At 40.2% G+C, this 21,999-nt stretch overlaps 1 protein-coding gene across 4 annotated transcripts in view; it reads left to right on the top strand.

Moving 5' to 3' along the window:
• LOC128653763 (ABC-type organic anion transporter ABCA8) overlaps window positions 1–21,999 on the top strand; it is a 752,731-nt gene that overhangs the window by 709,709 nt on the left and 21,023 nt on the right. For all 4 annotated transcript variants that reach the window (XM_053707247.1, XM_053707265.1, XM_053707256.1 and 1 more), the window contains 2 exons: window positions 1,102–1,196; window positions 13,621–13,740. In XM_053707247.1, coding sequence (XP_053563222.1) covers window positions 1,102–1,196; window positions 13,621–13,740 — 215 coding nt within the window. The remainder of the gene's footprint in view (window positions 1–1,101; window positions 1,197–13,620; window positions 13,741–21,999) is intronic.

Raw genomic sequence — 21,999 nt, forward strand, 5'->3', positions numbered from 1 at the left:
GGATTCATCCATTATAACTTTTAGACTTAAATCGAACAATGTATTCAATCACAGAGCCAACATGCTCCTTTAAGTTACATATAAGCCAAAAAGGCAACCCTATAAACATCCAGATATACAATGATGAGACATAGTACCACTCAATATTGTAGTGAAAACACATCATCTTATACTAAAAACACATCAATACATATACAGTATATGTGTCAAACATAAACAACTAACCCCTCTATGGTCAGTATTCCCTTATTTTATAAAAAATGAATGAATACACTGAATTCTGAGTTAAAGCCCCCGAGGGGTGGGGACAAATTCTGGATACTCTGTCGACAAGAGATATACCGGATTTTCAATCTTAATTGTCAGATACCTGGGGTTTTAACTCAGAATTCGATATTATTAACTACTGGCAGGGATACATTTAATTTTTGATTAAAGAAGGGAAAAAGGACCATAGAGGAGTTAGTTATTTATGTTTGACACATATATATGTATTAATTTTGCTAGCAGAAATATCATGTATACTTATATTTATCTTTTTCTTTTTGTGATTTTGCTTACATAACCTAGAATCCCTATGTCAAACTATCTCTATACAATAAAGGGGTTAATTATATGCTCATTGGTATAAAGCAATGAGATTGATTTTAGTTTCTTCTTAAACTGTGAGACACCTGTCTAAGCTTTAGGTCTATGAATATGGTATGAGGACCAAAACTGGTTAGACTTGCTGCTATAGTTTTGCCTTGTCTAAGGTGTCCACATTTAAGGAATTACAATTAAGTATTGTTTTATTTTTACATTTCTGGTTTATTGGAACTCTTTTTTTGATAATGATATCATATAGCCCAATGCTTCTGATACATAAAATAACATGAATTTCTGTAAGGTTTTTAAAAAAAAAAAAAAAAAAAGTATTAAAACATTTTTGTATTCTTGCCATTTTAAGAAATTTGACAAAAGCATCAATACTAGCAGATAATTCACTTGTTCTATAATTAAAAAAGTCAAAGGAAATTATGCATAAGCAAATATAATGTTGACCTGTAAAATACATGCAATGGGCTCCTCATTAAATTTTTAAACATTTTTCACTTCTAGGTATGTTTTGCCATCAGCATGCTTGGTAACCCAACTATAGTGCTTCTGGATGAACCCTCCACAGGATTAGATCCTAAAGGTCAGCAACGGCTTTGGTAAGTAAAGACATCAAAACTTACCTCCTGAATATGTGTAAGATTGTTTATAATATTAAGACTAGTTTTCAAAAGCCATATTATGCTTTTAATTAGAGGAAGCTGCCAACAAGTCAAAATTAATATAGTTGTGGTATCACAGTGTTTAGGTAGGTTATCTATTTTCAATCATTTTCATAAATAAACTTTGGCAAGATATGAGAGATCCTAAAGTTGTTGGCTGTTTCAAAACTTGTAAGCATTGGAGCTTGACATGACTGGCATAAAAGATGCTCTGTTTCTCCAACATTGGTGTGTCCGGTCCACGGCGTCATCCTTACTTGTGGGATATTCTCTTCCCCAACAGGAAATGGCAAAGAGTCCCAGCAAAGCTGGTCACATGATCCCTCCTAGGCTCCGCCCACCCCAGTCATTCTCTTTGCCGTTGCACAGGATGGTTAAGAGTTTTTTGGTGTTTAAATGTAGTTTTTATTCTTCTATCAAGTGTTTGTTATTTTAAAATAGTGCTGGTATGTACTATTTACTCTGAAACAGAAAAGGATGAAGATTTCTGTTTGTAAGAGGAAGATGATTTTAGCAGACAGTAACTAAAATCGATTGCTGTTTCCACACAGGACTGTTGAGATGAAGTAACTTCAGTTGGGGGAAACAGTTAGCAGACTTTTCTGCTTAAGGTATGACTAGCCATATTTCTAACAAGACCATGTAATGCTGGAAGGCTGTCATTTCCCCTCATGGGGACCGGTAAGCCATTTTCTTAGTCAAACATAAAAGAATAAAGGGCTTAAAAAAGGGTTTAAAAACTGGTAGACATTTTTATGGGCTAAAACGATTGCTTTATTGGGGCATATTATGCAGATTCTAGCTAATAATTGGCATTATAATCTTGGGGAACGTTTAAAAAACGGCAGGCACTGTGTTGGACACCTTTTTTAGTCTGGGGGCCTTTCTAGTTATAGACTGAGCCTCATTTTCGCGCCATTACTGCGCAGTTGTTTTTGGAGAGCAAGGCATGCAGATGCATGTGTGAGGATCTAAGAATCACTAAAAAAGCTTCTAGAAGGCGTCATTTGGTATTGTATTCCCCTCTGGGCTTGGTTGGGTCTCAGCAAAGCATATAGCTGGGACTGTATAGGGGTTAAATTTAAAAACGGCTCCGGTTCCGTTATTTTAAGGGTTAAAGCTCTGAAATTTGGTGTGCAATACTTTTAATGCCTTAAGACACTGTGGTGAAATTTTGGTAATTTTTGAACAATTCCTTCATACTTTTTCACATATTCAGTAATAAAGTGTTTTCAGTTTGAAATTTAAAGAGACAGTAACGGTTTTATTTTAAAACGTTTTTTGTGCTTTGTTGACAAGTTTAAGCCTGTTTAACATGTCTGTACCATCAGATAAGCTATGTTCTATATGTATGAAAGCCAATGTGTCTCCCCATTTAAATTTATGTGATAATTGTGCCATAGTGTCCAAACAAAGTAAGGACAGTAATGCCACAGATAATGATATTGCCCAAGATGATTCCTCAAATGAGGGGAGTAAACATGATACTACATCATCCCCTACTGTGTCTACACCAGTTTTGCCCACACAGGAGGCCCCTAGTACATCTAGTGCGCCAATCAGGGCCGCCACTAGAAATTTTGGGGCCCCTGACTTAACCATTGATCAGGGCCCCCCCCCTCCTTTGACATGTGCAATTTTTGACCAAGTGACTAAAACGTATATGCACTTTATTCTTAAGTGTCTATTTAAACTTGGAAATGTTGTAAAGGTAGTAACATACACTGAAACACACACACACTTACACATAAGGATTCACATATAGACACTCTAGCAGACACGCAAAGAAACTCCGACACAGACACCCAAACAGACACTCAGCACTTGTTTACATTGACCTGACAAGTAATGAGGTAAACTACAGTTTTGTAAAAAAAGGAGATTTAGAAAACAAAATATGGAATTCTGATTATCTTTTTGTAAAGGAAGATGCAGACTAAATGATGACAACAGCATGCAGTGGCTGAAAGGAAGGGCCCTGAACTGCCTAAACAATAATTTAAAGGTTAAATGGTAGATTGGTGACTTCCGGAAAGGTCTCATTAGTCTCAAAGTCTGTAGAAAGATGTGAATAATCAGTAGTAAGGTCAAAATGTCCTAAAAAGGAACAGACAATGGACACACACACACACAAACTCAAACATGCACATACACCCAAGGAAACACCAACAGAGACAGCCTCAGAAAAAACACAAAGACATACACACACAGAGACACCCACAGAAAACACACAAAGACATACACACACAGAGGGACAACCACATAAAACACAGAAAGACATACATACACACACCCTCACTGAGACATCCACAGAAAACACACAAAGACATACACACACCCTCACAGAGACACTCACAGAAAATACACACCCTCACAGAGACATCCACAGAAAAACACAGACATACTTACACACACACACACCCTCACAGAGACATCCACAGAAAACACAGACATACACACCCACCCTCATAGAGGTATCCAGAGAAAATACACAAAGACAAACACATGCCCACCCTCACAGAGACACCCATAGAAAAAGCTCAAAGACATATGCACACACCCTCACAGACATCCACAGAAAATGCACAAAGACAGAGATCACTTTTTAAAGAATCATATTTGTAAATGTGCAAACAAAAATAATTCTGTGAATTCAAAATTGTACATTAATGATCTGGGTAGATGGCTAGATGAAGAAAAAAAAGAAAAAAGTACTTTTAAAATGTTGACATATGTTTGTTTGATATTTTTCCCATTTTCCCCAACCAAGAGCACCACTTCAAATATAGTGTACAAATGTTCCCATCTGTCAGCTGTACTTGTGGATTTTTAAAATGCTGTACTCTATATTGTCTTGGTGGAACCATAAGCTGTGTTACTTATACCATTAGATCTGGTTAAATGCAGGATTTGAGCTTGTTGGTATGCATTTCAAAATTAAGTCAGCTGTAGTGTAAACACTGAGCAATCTTAGTCTGAGAGTATAACATGTTATGCAGATGTAAAAATCTTAGATAAAATGCCTCCTTGTATCTGGACAGTCCTTGCATAAATGGGCAGTAAACTGGAATGTAATATATATCATTTGTGTATTGAGGAGGAAACATTTCTGCATGGTTTTAAATATAGAATTTCTACAGCATTGTCAAATAATCATAAATACACTGCTGCTAAAAAAAATGTGTTTTTATGTACCCCTGGCCCCACCATACAACTACTACCACACTGAAGTTACAATCTTAAATTGCACAAAGAAATAAAAAACATTTGCTATGTAATTCCTGCCTCCTCTGCAAATGAAAGTGATCAGCCGTCTGACTAAGTCACAAACTCTGCAAACAAAGTGCCAAGTCTGTCTCACGCTGTGCATAGTGGTTTAGTGCACACTCAGAAATCCTCTCAAATGCTAATACTTTACTCCTTGTAATAACATTTCCCATGCTCAATTAGCACTTTGCTGTAATACCCACTGGTGGCTGCCAAAATTTAAAAAAAAAAAAAAAATTTTTTTTTTTTTTAGTTCTTGCCTCATGGGGCCCCCCTAGCCCATTGGGCCCCTGACAGGAGTCACCCCTGTCACCCCCTGATGGCGGCCCTGGCGCCAATACTTATTACCATGCAACAATTAACGGCTGTAATGGATAACTCCATAGCAAATCTTTTATCCAAAATGCCTACTTATCAGAGAAAGCGCGATTGCTCTGTTTTAAACACTGAAGAGCAAGAGGGCGCTGATGATAACTGTTCTGACATACCCTCACACCAATCTCAAGGGGCCATGAGGGAGGTTTTGTCTGATGGAGAAATCTCAGATTCAGGAAAAATTTCTCATCAAGCTGAACCTGATGTTGTGACATTTAAATTTAAATTAGAACATCTCCGCGCACTGCTTAAGGAGGTGTTATCTACTCTGGATGATTGTGACAATTTGGTCATTCCAGAGAAATTATGTAAGATGGACAAGTTCCTAGAGGTTCCGGTGCCCCCCGACGCTTTTCCTATACCCAAGCGGGTGGCGGACATAGTAAATAAAGAGTGGGAAAAGCCTGGCATACCTTTTGTTCCCCCCCCTATATTTAAGAAATTATTTCCTATAGTCGACCCCAGAAAGGACTTATGGCAGACAGTCCCCAAGGTCGAGGGGGCGGTTTCTACTCTAAACAAACGCACTACTATTCCTATCAAAGATAGTTGTGCTTTCAAAGATCCTATGGATAAAAAATTAGAGGGTTTGCTTAAAAAGATTTTTGTACAGCAAGGTTACCTTCTACAACCAATTTCATGCATTGTTCCTGTCACTACGGCAGCGTGTTTCTGGTTCGAGGAACTAGAAAAGTCGCTCAGTAAAGAATCTTCGTATGAGGAGGTTATGGACAGAGTTCAAGCACTTAAATTGGCTAACTCTTTTGTTTTAGATGCCGCTTTGCAATTAGCTAGATTAGCGGCGAAAAATTCAGGCTTTGCTATCGTGGCGCGCAGAGCGCTTTGGCTAAAGTCTTGGTCAGCGGATGTGTCTTCCAAGACAAAATTGCTTAACATTCCTTTCAAAGGTAAAACATTATTTGGACCAGATTTGAAAGAGATTATTTCAGACATCACTGGGGGAAAGGGCCACGCCCTCCCACAGGATAGGTCTTTTAAGGCTAAAAATAAGCTAATTTTCGTCCCTTTCGCAGAAACGGACCAGCCTCTAATTCTGCATCCTCTAAGCAAGAGGGTAATACTTCACAACCCAAACAAGCCTGGAAACCAATGCAAGGCTGGAACAAGGGTAAGCAGGCCAAGAAGCCTACCACTGCTACCAAAACAGCATGAAGGGATAGCCCCCGATCCGGGACCGGATCTAGTGGGGGGCAGACTCTCTCTCTTTGCTCAGGCTTGGGCAAGAGATGTTCAGGATCCTTGGGCGCTAGAAATAGTTTCTCAAGGTTATCTCCTGGAATTCAAGGAACTACCCCCAAGGGGAAGGTTCCACAGGTCTCACTTATCTTCAAACCAAATAAAGAGACAGGCATTCTTACATTGTGTAGAAGACCTGTTAAAGATGGGAGTGATACATCCAGTTCCAATAAGAGAACAAGGAATGGGATTTTATTCCAATCTGTTCATAGTTCCCAAAAAAGAGGGAACATTCAGACCAATTTTGGATCTGAAGATCCTAAACAAATTTCTCAGGGTACCATCGTTCAAAATGGAAACTAATCGAACGATCCTACCCACCATCCAGGAAAGTCAATTTATGACTACCGTGGATTTAAAGGATGCGTACCTACATATTCCTATACACAAGGAACATCATCAGTTCCTAAGGTTCGCTTTTCTGGACAAGCATTACCAGTTTGTGGCACTTCCATTCGGATTAGCCACTGCTCCAAGGATTTTCACAAAGGTACTAGGGTCCCTTCTAGCTGTTCTAAGACCAAGGGGCATTGCAGTAGTACCTTACTTGGACGACATCCTAATTCAAGCGTCGTCCCTGTCAAAAGTAAAGGCTCATACGGACATCGTCCTAGCCTTTCTCAGATCTCACGGATGGAAGGTGAACAAAGAAAAAAGTTCTCTGTCCCCGTCAACAAGAGTTCCCTTCTTGGGAACAATAATAGATTCCTTAGAAATGAGGATTTTTCTGACAGAGGTCAGAAAATCAAAACTTCTAAGCTCTTGTCAAGTACTTCATTCTGTTCCTCGTCCTTCCATAGCGCAGTGCATGGAAGTAATAGGATTGATGGTTGCAACAATGGACATAGTTCCTTTTGCACAAATTCATCTAAGACCATTACAACTGTGCATGCTCAGACAGTGGAATGGGGATTATACAGACTTGTCTCCGATGATTCAAGTAGATCAAAAGACCAGAGATTCACTCCGTTGGTGGCTGACCCTGGACAATCTGTCACAGGGAATGAGCTTCCGCAGACCAGAGTGGGTCATTGTCACGACCGACGCCAGTCTAGTGGGCTGGGGCGCGGTCTGAGAATCCCTGAAAGCTCAGGGTCTATGGTCTCGGGAAGAGTCTCTTCTCCCGATAAACATTCTGGAACTGAGAGCGATATTCAATGCTCTCAGAGCTTGGCCTCAACTAGCAAAGGCCAAATTCATAAGGTTTCAATCAGACAACATGACGACCGTTGCATATATCAATCATCAGGGGGGAACAAGGAGTTCCCTGGCGATGAAAGAAGTGACCAAGATAATTCAATGGGCGGAGGATCACTCCTGCCACTTGTCTGCGATCCACATCCCAGGAGTGGAAAATTGGGAAGCGGATTTTCTGAGTCGTCAGACATTCCATCCGGGGGAGTGGGAAATCTTTGCCCAAATAACTCAATTATGGGGCATTCCAGACATGGATCTGATGGCGTCTCGTCAGAACTTCAAGGTTCCTTGCTACGGGTCCAGATCCAGGGATCCCAAGGCGACTCTAGTAGATGCACTAGTAGCACCTTGGACCTTCAACCTAGCTTATGTATTCCCACCGTTTCCTCTCATTCCCAGGCTGGTAGCCAGGATCAATCAGGAGAGGGCCTCAGTGATTTTGATAGCTCCTGCGTGGCCATGCAGGACTTGGTATGCAGACCTGGTGAATATGTCATCGGCTCCACCATGGAAGCTACCTTTGAGACAGGACCTTCTTGTTCAGGGTCCATTCGAACATCCGAATCTGGCTTCCCTCCAACTGACGGCTTGGAGATTGAACGCTTGATTTTATCAAAGCGTGGGTTTTCAGATTCTGTAATAGATACTCTGATTCAGGCTAGAAAGCCTGTAACTAGAAAAATTTACCATAAAATATGGAAAAAATATATCTGTTGGTGTGAATCCAAAGGATTCCCATGGAACAAGATAAAAATTCCTAAGATTCTATCCTTTCTACAAGAAGGTTTGGAGAAAGGATTATCTGCAAGTTCTCTAAAGGGACAGATCTCTGCTTTATCTGTTTTACTTCACAAAAGACTGGCAGCTGTGCCAGATGTTCAAGCATTTGTTCAGGCTCTGGTTAGGATCAAGCCTGTTTACAGACCTTTGACTCCTCCCTGGAGTCTAAATCTAGTTCTTTCAGTTCTTCAAGGGGTTCCGTTTGAACCTTTACATTCCATAGATATTAAGTTACTATCTTGGAAAGTTTTGTTTTTAGTTGCAATTTCTTCTGCTAGAAGAGTTTCAGAGTTATCTGCTCTGCAGTGTTCTCCGCCCTATCTGGTGTTCCATGCAGATAAGGTGGTTTTGCGTACTAAGTCTGGTTTTCTTCCGAAAGTTGTTTCTAACAAAAATATTAACCAGGAGATAGTTGTACCTTCTTTGTGTCCGAATCCAGTTTCAAAGAAGGAACGTTTGTTACACAATTTGGACGTAGTCCGTGCTCTAAAATTCTATTTAGAGGCTACTAAAGATTTCAGACAAACATCTTCCTTGTTTGTTGTTTATTCTGGTAAAAGGAGAGGTCAAAAAGCGACTTCTACCTCTCTTTCCTTTTGGCTTAAAAGCATTATCCGATTGGCTTATGAGACTGCCGGACGGCAGCCTCCCGAAAGAATCACAGCTCACTCCACTAGGGCTGTGGCTTCCACATGGGCCTTCAAGAACGAGGCTTCTGTTGACCAGATATGTAAGGCAGCGACTTGGTCTTCACTGCACACTTTTGCCAAATTTTACAAATTTGATACTTTTGCTTCTTCGGAGGCTATTTTTGGGAGAAAGGTTTTGCAAGCTGTGGTTCCTTCCGTTTAGGTGACCTGATTTGCTCCCTCCCTTCATCCGTGTCCTAAAGCTTTGGTATTGGTTCCCACAAGTAAGGATGACGCTGTGGACCGGACACACCAATGTTGGAGAAAACAGAATTTATGCTTACCTGATAAATTACTTTCTCCAACGGTGTGTCCGGTCCACGGCCCGCCCTGGTTTTTTAATCAGCTCTGATGAATTATTTTCTCTAACTACAGTCACCACGGTATCATATGGTTTCTCCTATATATATTTCCTCCTGTCCGTCGGTCGAATGACTGGGGTGGGCGGAGCCTAGGAGGGATCATGTGACCAGCTTTGCTGGGACTCTTTGCCATTTCCTGTTGGGGAAGAGAATATCCCACAAGTAAGGATGACGCCGTGGACCGGACACACCGTTGGAGAAAGTAATTTATCAGGTAAGCATAAATTCTGTTTTTATTAAATATTTTAAGTTTGCACAAAAACTCTTGTTTTGTGATGATTAACCATATTTACATAAAAGTATACACCAATTTTCTGCTTTAATAATGGATTACATTTCCCTCATAATGCCTATTAGCAATATAATGATCTGTTCTTTGCTAATCTTTTTTTTATCCACTTATAACTGCTGATAAACACTTTCTCTATTTTAAATTTTAAAAGGTGCAATATTGGGTACCATAGAAACCTGTGCAAGTGATAGCCAAATCCAACAATCTAAATAACTAATTCAAATACAACTAAAAATATTAATATATAAGTGGGTCCATATCAAAGCCTCTCCATTGTGTAAACTAAGGAGCTGATTTATCAATGTCTGGCGGACTTAATACGCTATAGCGTATCATGTCCATCAGACATCGCTGTGCAATGCTGCCCCCTGCAGATCGTATATGATCGGGCAGATTGATGTCTGCAGCCTCAGAGGCAGCGGACGAGTTAAGGAGCAGCGGTCTTAACTCCTGAAGGCTCGCGTGGAAACAGCAGCATTAGGCGGAATACGCACCTCCATAAATCGGCCCCTATGTACACACATATATGATGTACAGTTTAAATATTTTTTTAGATATCAAAAAGTCTAAAAAACAATAATAAATACAGTGCCACCTAGTGGTGTATGACAAATGCCTCATTTACAGTTCATCAGAATTCCAATGTGACTTGCATTGCATGCCTTTTTTTTCAGTTTGCAATTGCAATGTGTGTGTGTGTGTATATATACAATGTAAAGTGGTGAGTGCACAACCTGTATAACAGTGTAAATTTGCCGTCCCCTCAAAATAACTCAACACACAGTCATTAATGTCTTAACGTTGTCAACAAAAGTGAGTACACCCCTAAGTTCAAATGTCCTCCATGACAACATCACAGAGCTGGTGGATGTTACAAACCTTGCGCTCCCCCACCTTCCATTTGAAGATGCCCCACAGATGCTCAATAGAGTTTAGGTCTGGAGACCTGCTTGGCCAGTCCATCACCTTTACCCTCAGCTTCTTTAGCAAAGTAGTGGTCATCTTGAAGGTGTGTTTGGGGTCATTACGTTGGAATACTGCCCTGCGGCCAAGTCTCCGAAGAGAAGGGATCATGCTCTGCTTCAGTATGTCACAGTACATGTTGTCACTCATGGTTCTCTCCATGAACTGTAGCTTACCAGTGCTGGCAGCACTCATGCAGGCCCAGTTCATGACACTTCCACAACCATGCTTGTAGGCAAGACACATTTGTCTTTGTACTCCTCACCTGGTTGCCGCCACACACGCTTGACACCATCTGAACCAAATAAGTTTATCTTGGTCTCATTGGACCACAGGACATGGTTCCTGTAATCCATGTCCTTAGTCTGCTTTAGCAAACTGTTTGTGGGCTTTCTTGTGAATCATCTTTAGAAGAGGCTTCCTTCTGGGAGGACAGCCATGCAGACCAATTTGTATGCAGTGTGCGACGTATGTTCTGAGCACTGACAGGCTGAACCCCCACCCCTTCAACCTTTTTCAGCAATGCTGGCAACACTCATACATCTATTTCCTAATGACAACGTCTGTATATGATGCTGAGCACATGCACTCAACTTCTTTGGTCGACCATGATGAGGCCTGTTCTGAGTGGAACCTGTCCTGTGAAACCGCTGTATGTTCTTGCCCACCGTGCTGTAGCTCAGTTTCAGGGTTTAGGCAATCTTCTTATAGCCTAGGCCATCTTTATGTAGAGCAACCATTTTCTTTTTAAGGGGTCAGAGAAAATATAATCATTTAATCTCCAGTTTTTTTTATATACTGGGCGTGAAATCCACTGAAAGGTACTAATAACCTTATTGTGATCTGACCATGATGTTTGTGATATTTGTGAATTTTTAATGAGGATAATACATTTTAACTACATAGAATATAGTCCAGTCTTGTGTAATTATGATACACGTGATAAAAAAAAAGTAAAATCTATTTGATTGGGGTGTGCTATTCTCCAGGTGTCAAATAACATAAGTTTTGATAAGGCTTGCCAGTTGGCTTTTATTTGGTTGGCACATATGTAAGATATGCCGGTGGATGTATCCATACTCAAGTATATGGGAAAGTTAAAGTCACCCCCCATTATAATGGGTCCCTTTGCTATGTCAATAATATTATTAGCCACTTTTCTGAAAAATATTGTTGATGGTCTATTGGGTGCATATATATTGGCAATTGTAATAGGTGCCCCATACAATAATCCCACTATTATCAGAATTCTACCTTCCTTGCCGTGTATGTTCAAATCAGCCAATAGGATTGAAGCAGCTCTCATTCTATTGGCTGATACGAATCATCCAATAGGAATGCAAGGGACGCCATCTTGAATCTTGTCCCTTGCATTGAAGATTTAGTGTACGGCGGCGACCATATGAAGAGGATGCTCCGCGCCGGATGTCTTCAGGATGGACCCGCTCCGCGCTGCCGGGATCAAGATAGATGATGCCGCCTGGATGAAGATTGAAGAGGCCGTCTGGATGAAGACTTCTCGCCGCTTGGATGTGGACTTCGCCACCGGGATGAAGATTGAAGAGGCCGTCTGGATAAAAACTTCTCGCCGCCTGGATGAAGATCGTTCAAGCGGGACTTCAAAAACTGTAAGTGTATAATGTGCCAGGTGGGAGACTGAGCTACCTAATTAAAGGGACATGAAACCCAAATTTTTTCTTTCATGATTCAGATAGAGAATACAATTTTAAACAACTTTCCATTTTACTTCTATTATTTAATTTGCTTCCTTCTCTTGTTATCCTTTGCTGAAAGCTTTATCTAGGAAAGCTCAGGAGCAGCAGAGAACCTAGGTTCTAGCTGTTGATTGGTAGCTGCATATATATATCGATTTTGATTGGCTCACCCATGAGTTCAGTTAGAAACCATTAGTGCATTGCTGCTACTTCAACAAATGATACCAAGAGAATGAAACAAGTTAGATAATAGAAGTAAATTAGTAAGTTGTTTAAAATTGTATTCTCTATCTGATTCGTGAAATAAAAAATTTGGGCTTCATGTCCTTTTAATTAGGGAGCATGTAGGGAGCTTGTAGGGTTAATTTTAGCTTTAGTGTAATGTAGTAGACAACCCAAAGTATTGATCTAGGCCCATTTTGGTATATTTCATGCCACCATTTCACCGCCAAATGCCATCAAATAAAAAAATCCTTAACTTTTTCACAAACTTTTTCACAAATTTTAGGTTTCTCACTGAAATTAATTACAAACAGCTTGTGCAATTATGGCACAAATGGTTGTAAATGCTTCTCTGGGATCCCCTTTGTTTAGAAATAGCAGACATATATGGCTTTGGCATTGCTTTTAGGTAATTAGAAGGCCGCTAAATTCCGCTGCGCATTACACGTGTATTATGTCTGGCAGTGAAGGAGTTAAGGACCACAGCACTTTTCCATTTTCTGACCGTAAGGGACCAAGGCTATTTTTACATTTTTGCTGTGTTTGTGTTTAGCTGTAATTTTCCTCTTACTCATTTACTGTACCCAAACATATTATATATCGTTTTTCTCGCCATTTAATGGACTTTCTAAAGATACCATTTTTTCATCATATCTTATAATTTAACATAAATTGTTTTATAAAATATGAGGAAAAAAAATATTGGATCTCTGGTTAATTTTATAAAACTGCCTTAGATGCCCCCAAAATACTGTCTAGTGTAGTTTATTAAAAAAAATAAAGATGGCAGCACATTGCGGATGATGTCCGCTTCACATTGATAAATGCTTCTTGCTTCTTGTGAACTGCTGGTGCAATGCCGTCCCCTAAATATTTGCGGCCAATCGGCCGCTAGCAGGGGGTGTCAATTAACCTGATCGTATCAGATCAGGTGGACAGGTTCTGGAGCAGCGGTCTTTAAACCGCTGCTTCATAACTTCTGTTTCCGTCAAGCCTGAAGGCTCGCTGGGAAACACAGGGCGTACTGAGCTTGATAAATATGCCCCATATTCTAATAAGATTGAAATGCATGCTATTGTTTTATTTTTACAGGGTCAGAATAAATAGACAAATACAAATCTCATGAGGTTTTACCTTATTTGCTACCAATCAGGCATACCATTTCTAATAATAATTTAAAAAAAATTGTAATCCTTCTTTTGTTGGCATGAAATAGTAACAGCGGATTCTTTCTTGCTAAAGGAGAGCAATTAGAGCGGCTTTCAAAAACAAGGAGAGAGGAGCAATTTTGACAACTCACTACATGGAGGAAGCCGAAGCTGTGTGTGATCGTGTGGCTATCATGATATCTGGAAAACTCAGGTAAGGATTGATGACATAATGGATAGCTATTTAAAGGTTTATACAGAACATACAAAATACAAGCACTGCTACTAGGAATAGAAATACTAGTCTAGGGATGAGAAAATGTAGGTCATGTTTACAAATAGAACATTGTATCAAATGATTTAAGAGTACTAAAGTGGTAGCAATAGTTTTTAATTCTCCAGGGTCTGGCAAGTGTAATATTCTGAAGATTATCCATAGTGTCCACAACAACAGTCAGTGTGTACTTACAACACACATGATTGTGCGCCCCCGGCCGACATAGCCCCGCCCCTGCCACCGCCATAGCCCCGCCCCCTGCCGCCACCGTAGCCCCGCCCCCCATCGGTAATAAAAAAAAGATTTTTTTTTTTACATAAATACATTTACAAAAAAATAAAAAAAACTGCCTTCTGCATATTAAGTGCCCTCTGGGCTGACAGTCACTGTCAGCCCAGAGGGCACTTAATATGCAGAAGGCAGTTTTTTTTATTTTTTTTGTAGACAGTCAGTCTCAATTACTTACCGGTTAAGTAGTAGGGCAGGGCAGCAGCTGATCCCTTGAAGTCGCTGTCCAATTTCTTGAATCCTGGCTTAAGATGGATGGTCACAGGTCACAGGAGGCAGCAGTCTCTCCTTCCCACCAGTAGCAGCAGCTCCCTCCTGTACTGAGTCTTCCCGCCTGAAGTCTCAGTCTGACTGTGTCGGCTCGAAGTAAACCCAACATCACATGACCCACACTCAGCAGCCCAGCAGGCACGCCTCCCCGCAGTGCTGAATGCTGATTGGCTGAAAGAGTAGCTCCATCATGGAGGCGGTTTTGAGAACTGCCTCCATTGGAGCTTGTATGAGGGCCCAGCGAGTCACCAGTGGGTGGCGCTGCTCTAAGTGAGCAGTCAACACTTACTTAGATCCATGTTGCGCAATTAATGGAGGGCAGCGGACCGGCTCACTGCCTCCTAATTGCGCAACAATGGATGATGGTGACTTTTGCAGCGCAAGCGCACAGTGTCTCTACTAGTAATAGTTATTGCCATGGGGGTGGGGGGGTACCCTTGGGGCGAGGGGTGGGTGTGGCCAAAAAATTAATAAAATAAAAAACACTTATTTTTTTTTTTAATAAATATTATTTTAAAACTTTTTTTCCTTCATTGGACAGGGTAGGCACTGCCTCCCCTGCCTCCTATTACTGCACGTTACTGCACAACATTCAGTGTGTGGTTGCTTTGATTGTTTAAAATAACTCAATGACTTTTCACCTGTGTAGAGGGTGATATTGGTGAGGTAGAATTTCTTCTAAATGCAGGCAAACATGTGTGGCCTTTGAGGGAACTGTTAAATGTTGGTTGTAATCTCTAAAGATTGCTAGCATGGGGTGAAATAATTTCAACTACCTTTGCATGGGCAAGCCTCACTGAATTCAGAAACCTCCCACAAGTACTTTTGAGAAGCTCATGTGATTTTTGTAAAACTATCAGTATGTGCTATGGGTGTGAAATAAGTCAAATTTAAAAAAATAAAATATCTTATCTGCAAGTGCCTTTTGTTACTTTATTAGACCACAGTCAAGTAAATTGGTCCCCATTCCTATTTATCAGAATACTTAGGCCAAATGACTTTCATGATTAGTTTGGGGTTTTCAGATTAGAAACCATGTCAATATGTTTGTAAACCCCATGATAATTGCCATAACACAAGGCCTCCATTTATCAAGATATGGATGAAGCTTTGGAGCTCTTGCAGTGTTAAGAAGCAAGCTATGAGACCGCTGCTCCCTAACCTCTCTAACACCTCAGTGCTGACAGATTAAAAATATAGCAGGGGGGCATGTTTGCCCAAAACAATTCTTGTGTAATCATAACTGCTAGTAGTGAATACTGCCACACTCATCCAAAATATGGGTAGACTGATTCTCTGGCTGGGAACATTGTTTGCCCTTTCATTAGGAAATAAGACCTTGGTTTTTATAGGCTATGATTATGGCTCCCATAAGCTGAAACGCATAAGCCATTGAGTGCCACACCGCATGCATGTTACTGCTGTTTGTTTGTTGCATTATCCTCCTAAGATGATGTATCTTTTTTAGCTATCTTCAATAAATTTTTGTGAATTTTATTGTTTGGTGAATCCTCCACTTTTTTGTATCTTGGTTTTTATGCATTTGTTGTATGGTGAACAACCCCTGTACCTTGCTTGTGGAAAATATATCACTGATATTACAATCCATCAAGCATAATTTCACAGGATTTGTGGATTTTTCTTTTAAATCCAAAGCTACACCTTAGACCTGTTCAAAACAGATTTTGCCTGAAATTTCTGTTCACGCATTTTTTTTTTAAATATTACATTTTGTTCGTTCAATCTCAATTTATGGGCCACCATTATCAAGCATTGGGTGCTGCATTAGAGCCTTTGTGGGAAAGATAAGAAGCATTGGTCATCTATACTAATGTGAAAAAAATCATATCACAAACAGCATGTAATTTGTGGCTTCATTCAGTATTCAGTTGGGAGGCATGTAAGGGGGTTCTTAGTAGTTAGGAGGGATTCTGGAGGTTCTTAGCGGTAATTTTGGTTTTGAGTCCAGTAGTGGACGGAGGCCAAGCTAAAATAATTATTTTGTGAGTTGGACTGAAAGTAAGTAGTTAATTATTGGTAGCTATATGATATGTGCAAAGTACCACTATTAATGATAAGGAGCTATTTGCTTCTTAGAAACTATTAATTGGGACCAGCTGTAAGGAGCCACTATTATGTACACTAACACTAAATAACTAGATATCTGAGTGTAATATAGGCAGTGAAATAAAACTACATTTGTCACAGAAGTTTTACTATCTAGCCTATGTGTGTGTCTGTGTTTAATTAAACTCTATATGTATTTGCTTGCTTTGATCATTGAGCATGTTTTCTGGACATCAGAGGCAATCTCACATTTAGGCCTCTACTTATCAAGCTGTCAACCGCAAATACGCTGGAATTCCGCAGCGTATTTATAGCGAGGCTGATTTGCCATATTTATCAAGCCTTACAGACCGGCAAAAGTAGAATCTAGTGACGTAACATACGATCCGCCGGACTCAGTCCGACACAAATCGATTCTTATGTCACTCCAGATGTGCCGAACACAATCTGACTACTTTTGGAAGTTATCAAATTCCTAGCAGGTACGCTCGGCACTTTTCCGGCCCAGCGTACCTGGTTTTCAATCCGCCGCCCTGGAGGTGGCGGATACCATAGGAATCAATGGGAGTCTGACAGCAGCGAAAGCTCATGTTCACTGCTGCCCGATATCCCATTGATTCCTATGGGAAATGTCTGCACCTAACACCCTAACATGTACCCCGAGTCTAAACACCCCTAATCTGCCCCCCCTACACCGCCGCCACCTATATAATACTTATTAATCCGTAAACCACCACTCCCGGACCCCGCCGCCACTCTAATAAAGTGTTTAACCCCTAAACCACCGCTTCCGGACCCCGCCACAACTAAATTAAATGTTTAACCCCTAAACCGCCGCTCCCGGAGCCCACCGCCACCTACATTAAACTTATTAACCACTATCCTGCCCACCCTATACGGCCGCCACCTATATTAAAGTTATTAACCCCTATTCTGCCCCCCTACACCGCTGCCACTATATTAAACTTATTAACCCCTAAACCTAAGTCTAACACTAACACCCCCCTAACATAATTATTATTTAAATCAATCTAAATAAATATTAATATTATTAACTAAATTATTCCTATTTAAAACTAAATACTTACCTATAAAATAAACCCTAAGCTAGCTACAATATAACTATTAATTATATTGTAGCTATTTTAGGATTTATTTTTATTTTACAGGCAACTCTGTATTTATTTGAACTAGGTACAATAGTTATTAAATAGTTATTAACTATTTAATAGCTACCTAGCTAAAATAAATACAAAATTACCTGTAAAATAAATCCTAACTTAAGTTACAATTACACCTAACACTACACTACAATTAAATTAATTAAATACAATTCCCTACAATTAAATACAATGAACTAAAATTAACTAAAGTACCAAAAAAAAAAAGCATTAAATCACAGAAAATAAAAAATAAATTACAGGAATTTTAAACTAATTACACCTAATCTAAGCCCCCTAATAAAATAAAAAAGCCCCCCAAAATAATAAAAATCCCTACCCTACACTAAATTACAAATAGCCCTTAAAAGGGCCTTTTGCGGGGCATTGCCCCAAAGTAATCAGCTCTTTTACCTGTAAAAAAAAAAAAGAAATACAACCCCCCCAACATCACAACCCACCACCCACACACCCCTATTCTAAAACCCACCCAAACCCCCCTTAAAAAAACCTAACACTAACCCCCTGAAGATCACCCTACCTTGAGCCGTCTTCACCTAGCCAGGCCGAAGTATTCATTCAATCCGGCCAGAAGAGGTCCTCCAGAGGGTCCGAAGTCTTCATCCGATCGGGGCAGAAGAGGTCCTCCATCCAGCAGAAGTCTTCATCCAAGCGGCATCTTCTATCTTCATTCATCCGCGGCTCCATCTTCAAGACATCTGACGCGGAACATCCTCCTCGGCTGACAGACTAACGACGAATGAAGGTTCCTTTAAATGACGTCATCCAAGATGGCATCCCTCGAATTCCGATTGGCTGATAGGATTCTTTAGAAGATAGAAGATGCCGCTTAGATGAAGGACCTCTTCTGCCCCAATCGGATGAAGACTTCTGACCCTCTAGAGGACCTCTTCTGGCTGGATTGGATGAAGACTTCGGCCCGGCTGGGTGAAGACGGCTCAAGGTAGGGTGATCTTCAGGGGGATAGTGTTAGGTTTTTTTAACCCCTTAACGACCGAGGACGTGCAGGGTACGTCCTCAAAAAAAAGGCTGTTAACGCCTGAGGACGTACCCTGCACTTCCTCGGTGTGGAAAGCAGCTGGAAGCGATCCCGCTCGCTTCCAGCTGCTTTCTGGTTATTGCAGTGATGCCTCGATATGGAGGCATCCTGCAATAACCTTTTTAAGCCATCCGGTGCAGAGAGAGCCACTCTGTGGCCCTCTCTGCACCGGAGATCGGTGGCTCACTGCGTTGGTGGGTGGGAGCCGGACCGGGAGGCGGGTGGCGGCCATCGATGGCCCTGCTGATGTGGAGGGGGGGTGGGATTGTGGGCGGGGATGGCCGGGGGCGTGCACGGGAGGGCGCGTGCACGGGGAGGGAGCGGGTGGGAACCGCTACGCTACAGAAAATCCAATAATAAAAAATGTTAACAAACGTTAAAAATGGCTAAAAAGTTAAAAAAAAAAAACGATCAGCAAGGTGGTGGGGGTTTGTCTGTGTGGGGGGGGGGGAGCTACACTACAGAAAAAAAACAAACAAACAAAAAAAAAGCTGCCAGTACCCAAGATGGCCCCCAATGAGGCAGAGGGAAGGGTTAGAGAGCGGTTTTGGGGGGGATCAGGTAGGTTGGGGGCTAAGGGGGGATCCTACACAGTAGCATATGTAAATATGCTAAAAAAATATTTTTTTTTTAAAAAAAAACCTTTTATTTTAGTACTGGCAGACTTTCTGCCAGTACTTAAGATGGCGGGGACAATTGTGGGGTGGGGGAGGGAAGGGAGCTGTTTGGGAGGGATCAGGGGGTGGGATGTGTCAGGTAGGAGGCTGATCTCTACACTAAAGCTAAAATTAACCCTGCAAGCTCCCTACAAACTCCCTAATTAACCCCTTCACTGCTAGCCATAATACACGTGTGAGGCGCAGCAGGATTTAGCGGCCTTCTAATTACCATAAAGCAACGCCAAAGTCATATATGTCTGCTATTTCTGAACAAAGGGGATCCCAGACAAGTATTTACAACCATTTGTGCCATAATTGCACAAGCTGTTTGTAAATTATTTCAGCGAGAAACCTAAAATTGTGAAAAATTTAAATTTTTTTTTTAATTTGATCGCATTTGGCAGTGAAATGGTGGCATGAAATATACCAAAATTTGCCTAGATCAATACTTGGGGTTGTCTACTACACTACACTAAAGCTAAAATTAACCCTACAAGCTCCCTAAAAGCTCCCTAATTAACCCCTTAACTGCTGGGCATAATACACTTGTGGTGCGCAGTGGCATTTAGCGGCCTTCTAATTACCAAAAAGCAACGCCAAAGCCATATATGTCTGCTATTTCTGAACAAAGGGGATCCCAGAGAAGAATTTACAACCATTTATGCCATAATTGCACAAGTTGTTTGTAAATAATTTCAGTGAGAAACCGAAAGTTTGTGAAAAAATTTGTGAAAAAGTGAACGATTTTTTCAATTTGATCGCATTTGGCAGTGAAATGGTGGCATGAAATATACCAAAATGTGCCTAGATCAATACTTGGGGTTGTCTACTACACTACACTAAAGCTAAAATTAACCCTACAAGCTCCCTAAAAGCTCCCTAATTAACCCCTTAACTGCTGGGCATAATACACTTGTGGTGCGCAGTGGCATTTAGCGGCCTTCTAATTACCAAAAAGCAACGCCAAAGCCATATATGTCTGCTATTTCTGAACAAAGGGGATCCCAGAGAAGAATTTACAACCATTTATGCCATAATTGCACAAGTTGTTTGTAAATAATTTCAGTGAGAATCCGAAAGTTTGTGAAAAAAATTGTGAAAAAGTGAACGATTTTTTGTATTTGATCGCATTTGGCGGTGAAATGGTGGTATGAAATATACCAAAATTGGCCTAGATCAATACTTTGGGATGTCTACTAAAAAAAAAATATATACATGTCAAGGGTTATTCAGGGATCCTGACAGATATCAGTGTTCCAATGTAACTAGCGCTGATTTTGAAAAAAAGTGGTTTGGAAATAGCAAAGTGCTACTTGTATTTATGACCATATAACTTGCAAAAAAAGCAAAGAACATGTAAACATTTGGTATTTCTAAACTCAGGACAAAAAAACTATTTAGCATGGTTGTTTTTTGGTGGTTGTAGATATGTAACAGATTTTGGGGGTCAAAGTTTGAAAAAGTGTGTTTTTTTCCATTTTTCCTCATATTTTATAATTTTTTTATAGTAAATTATAAGATATGATGAAAATAATGGTATATTTAGAAAGTCCATTTAGTGGCGAGAAAAACGGTATATAATATGTGTGGGTACAGTAAATGAGTAAGAAGAAAATTACAGCTAAACAAAAACACCGCAAAAATGTAAAAATAGCCTTGGTCCCAAACGGACAGAAAATGGAAAAGTGCTGTGGTCATTAAGGGGTTAAGGAGGGTTTGGGTGGGTTTTAGAGTAGGGCTGTGTGGGTGGTGGGTTGTAATGTTGGGGGGGTTGTATTTCTTTTTTTTACAGGTAAAAGAGCTGATTACTTTGGGGCAATGCCCCGCAAAAGGCCCTTTTAAGGGCTATTTGTAAATTAGTGTAGGGTAGGGATTTTTATTATTTTGGGGGGCTTTTTTTTTTATTAGGGGGCTTAGATTAGGTGTAATTAGTTTAAAATTCCTGTAATTTATTTTTTATTTTCTGTGATTTAGTGTTTTTTTTGGTACTTTAGTTAATTTTAGTTCATTGTATTTAATTCATTTAATTAATTTAATTTATAGTGTAGTGTTAGGTGTAATTGTAACTTAGGTTAGGATTTATTTTACAGGTAATTTTGTAATTATTTTAGCTATGTAGTTATTAAATAGTTAATAACTATTGTACCTAGTTAAAATAAATACAAGTTTCCTGTAAATTAAAAATAAATCATAAAATAACTACAATGTAATTATTAATTATATTGTAGCTATCTTAGGGTTTATTTTATAGGTAAGTATTTAGTTTTAAATAGGAATAATTTAGTTAATAATATTAATATTTATTTAGATTTATTTAAATAATATTTAAGTTAGGGGAGTGTTAGTGTTAGACTTAGGTTTAGGGGTTAATAAGTTTAATATAGTGGTGGCGGTGTAGGGAGGGGCAGGATAGGGGTTAATAACTTTAATATAGGTGGCGGCGGTGTAGGGGGGACAGGATAGGGGTTAAAAAATATAATGTAGGTGGCGGAGGGCTCCGGGAGTGGCGGTTTAGGGGTTAAAAAATGTATTTAGTTGCGGCGGGGTCCGGCATCAGCAGGATGGGGTTATTAACTTTATGTAGGTGGCGGCGGTATACGGGGAGGCAGATTAGAGGTTAATAGGTATAATGTAGGTGGCGGTGGGGTCCGGGATTGCGGTTTAGGGGTTAATATATTTATTATAGTTGCTG

This window comes from Bombina bombina, chromosome 1, assembly GCF_027579735.1.
Source record: "Bombina bombina isolate aBomBom1 chromosome 1, aBomBom1.pri, whole genome shotgun sequence".
Taxonomy (NCBI): domain Eukaryota; kingdom Metazoa; phylum Chordata; class Amphibia; order Anura; family Bombinatoridae; genus Bombina; species Bombina bombina.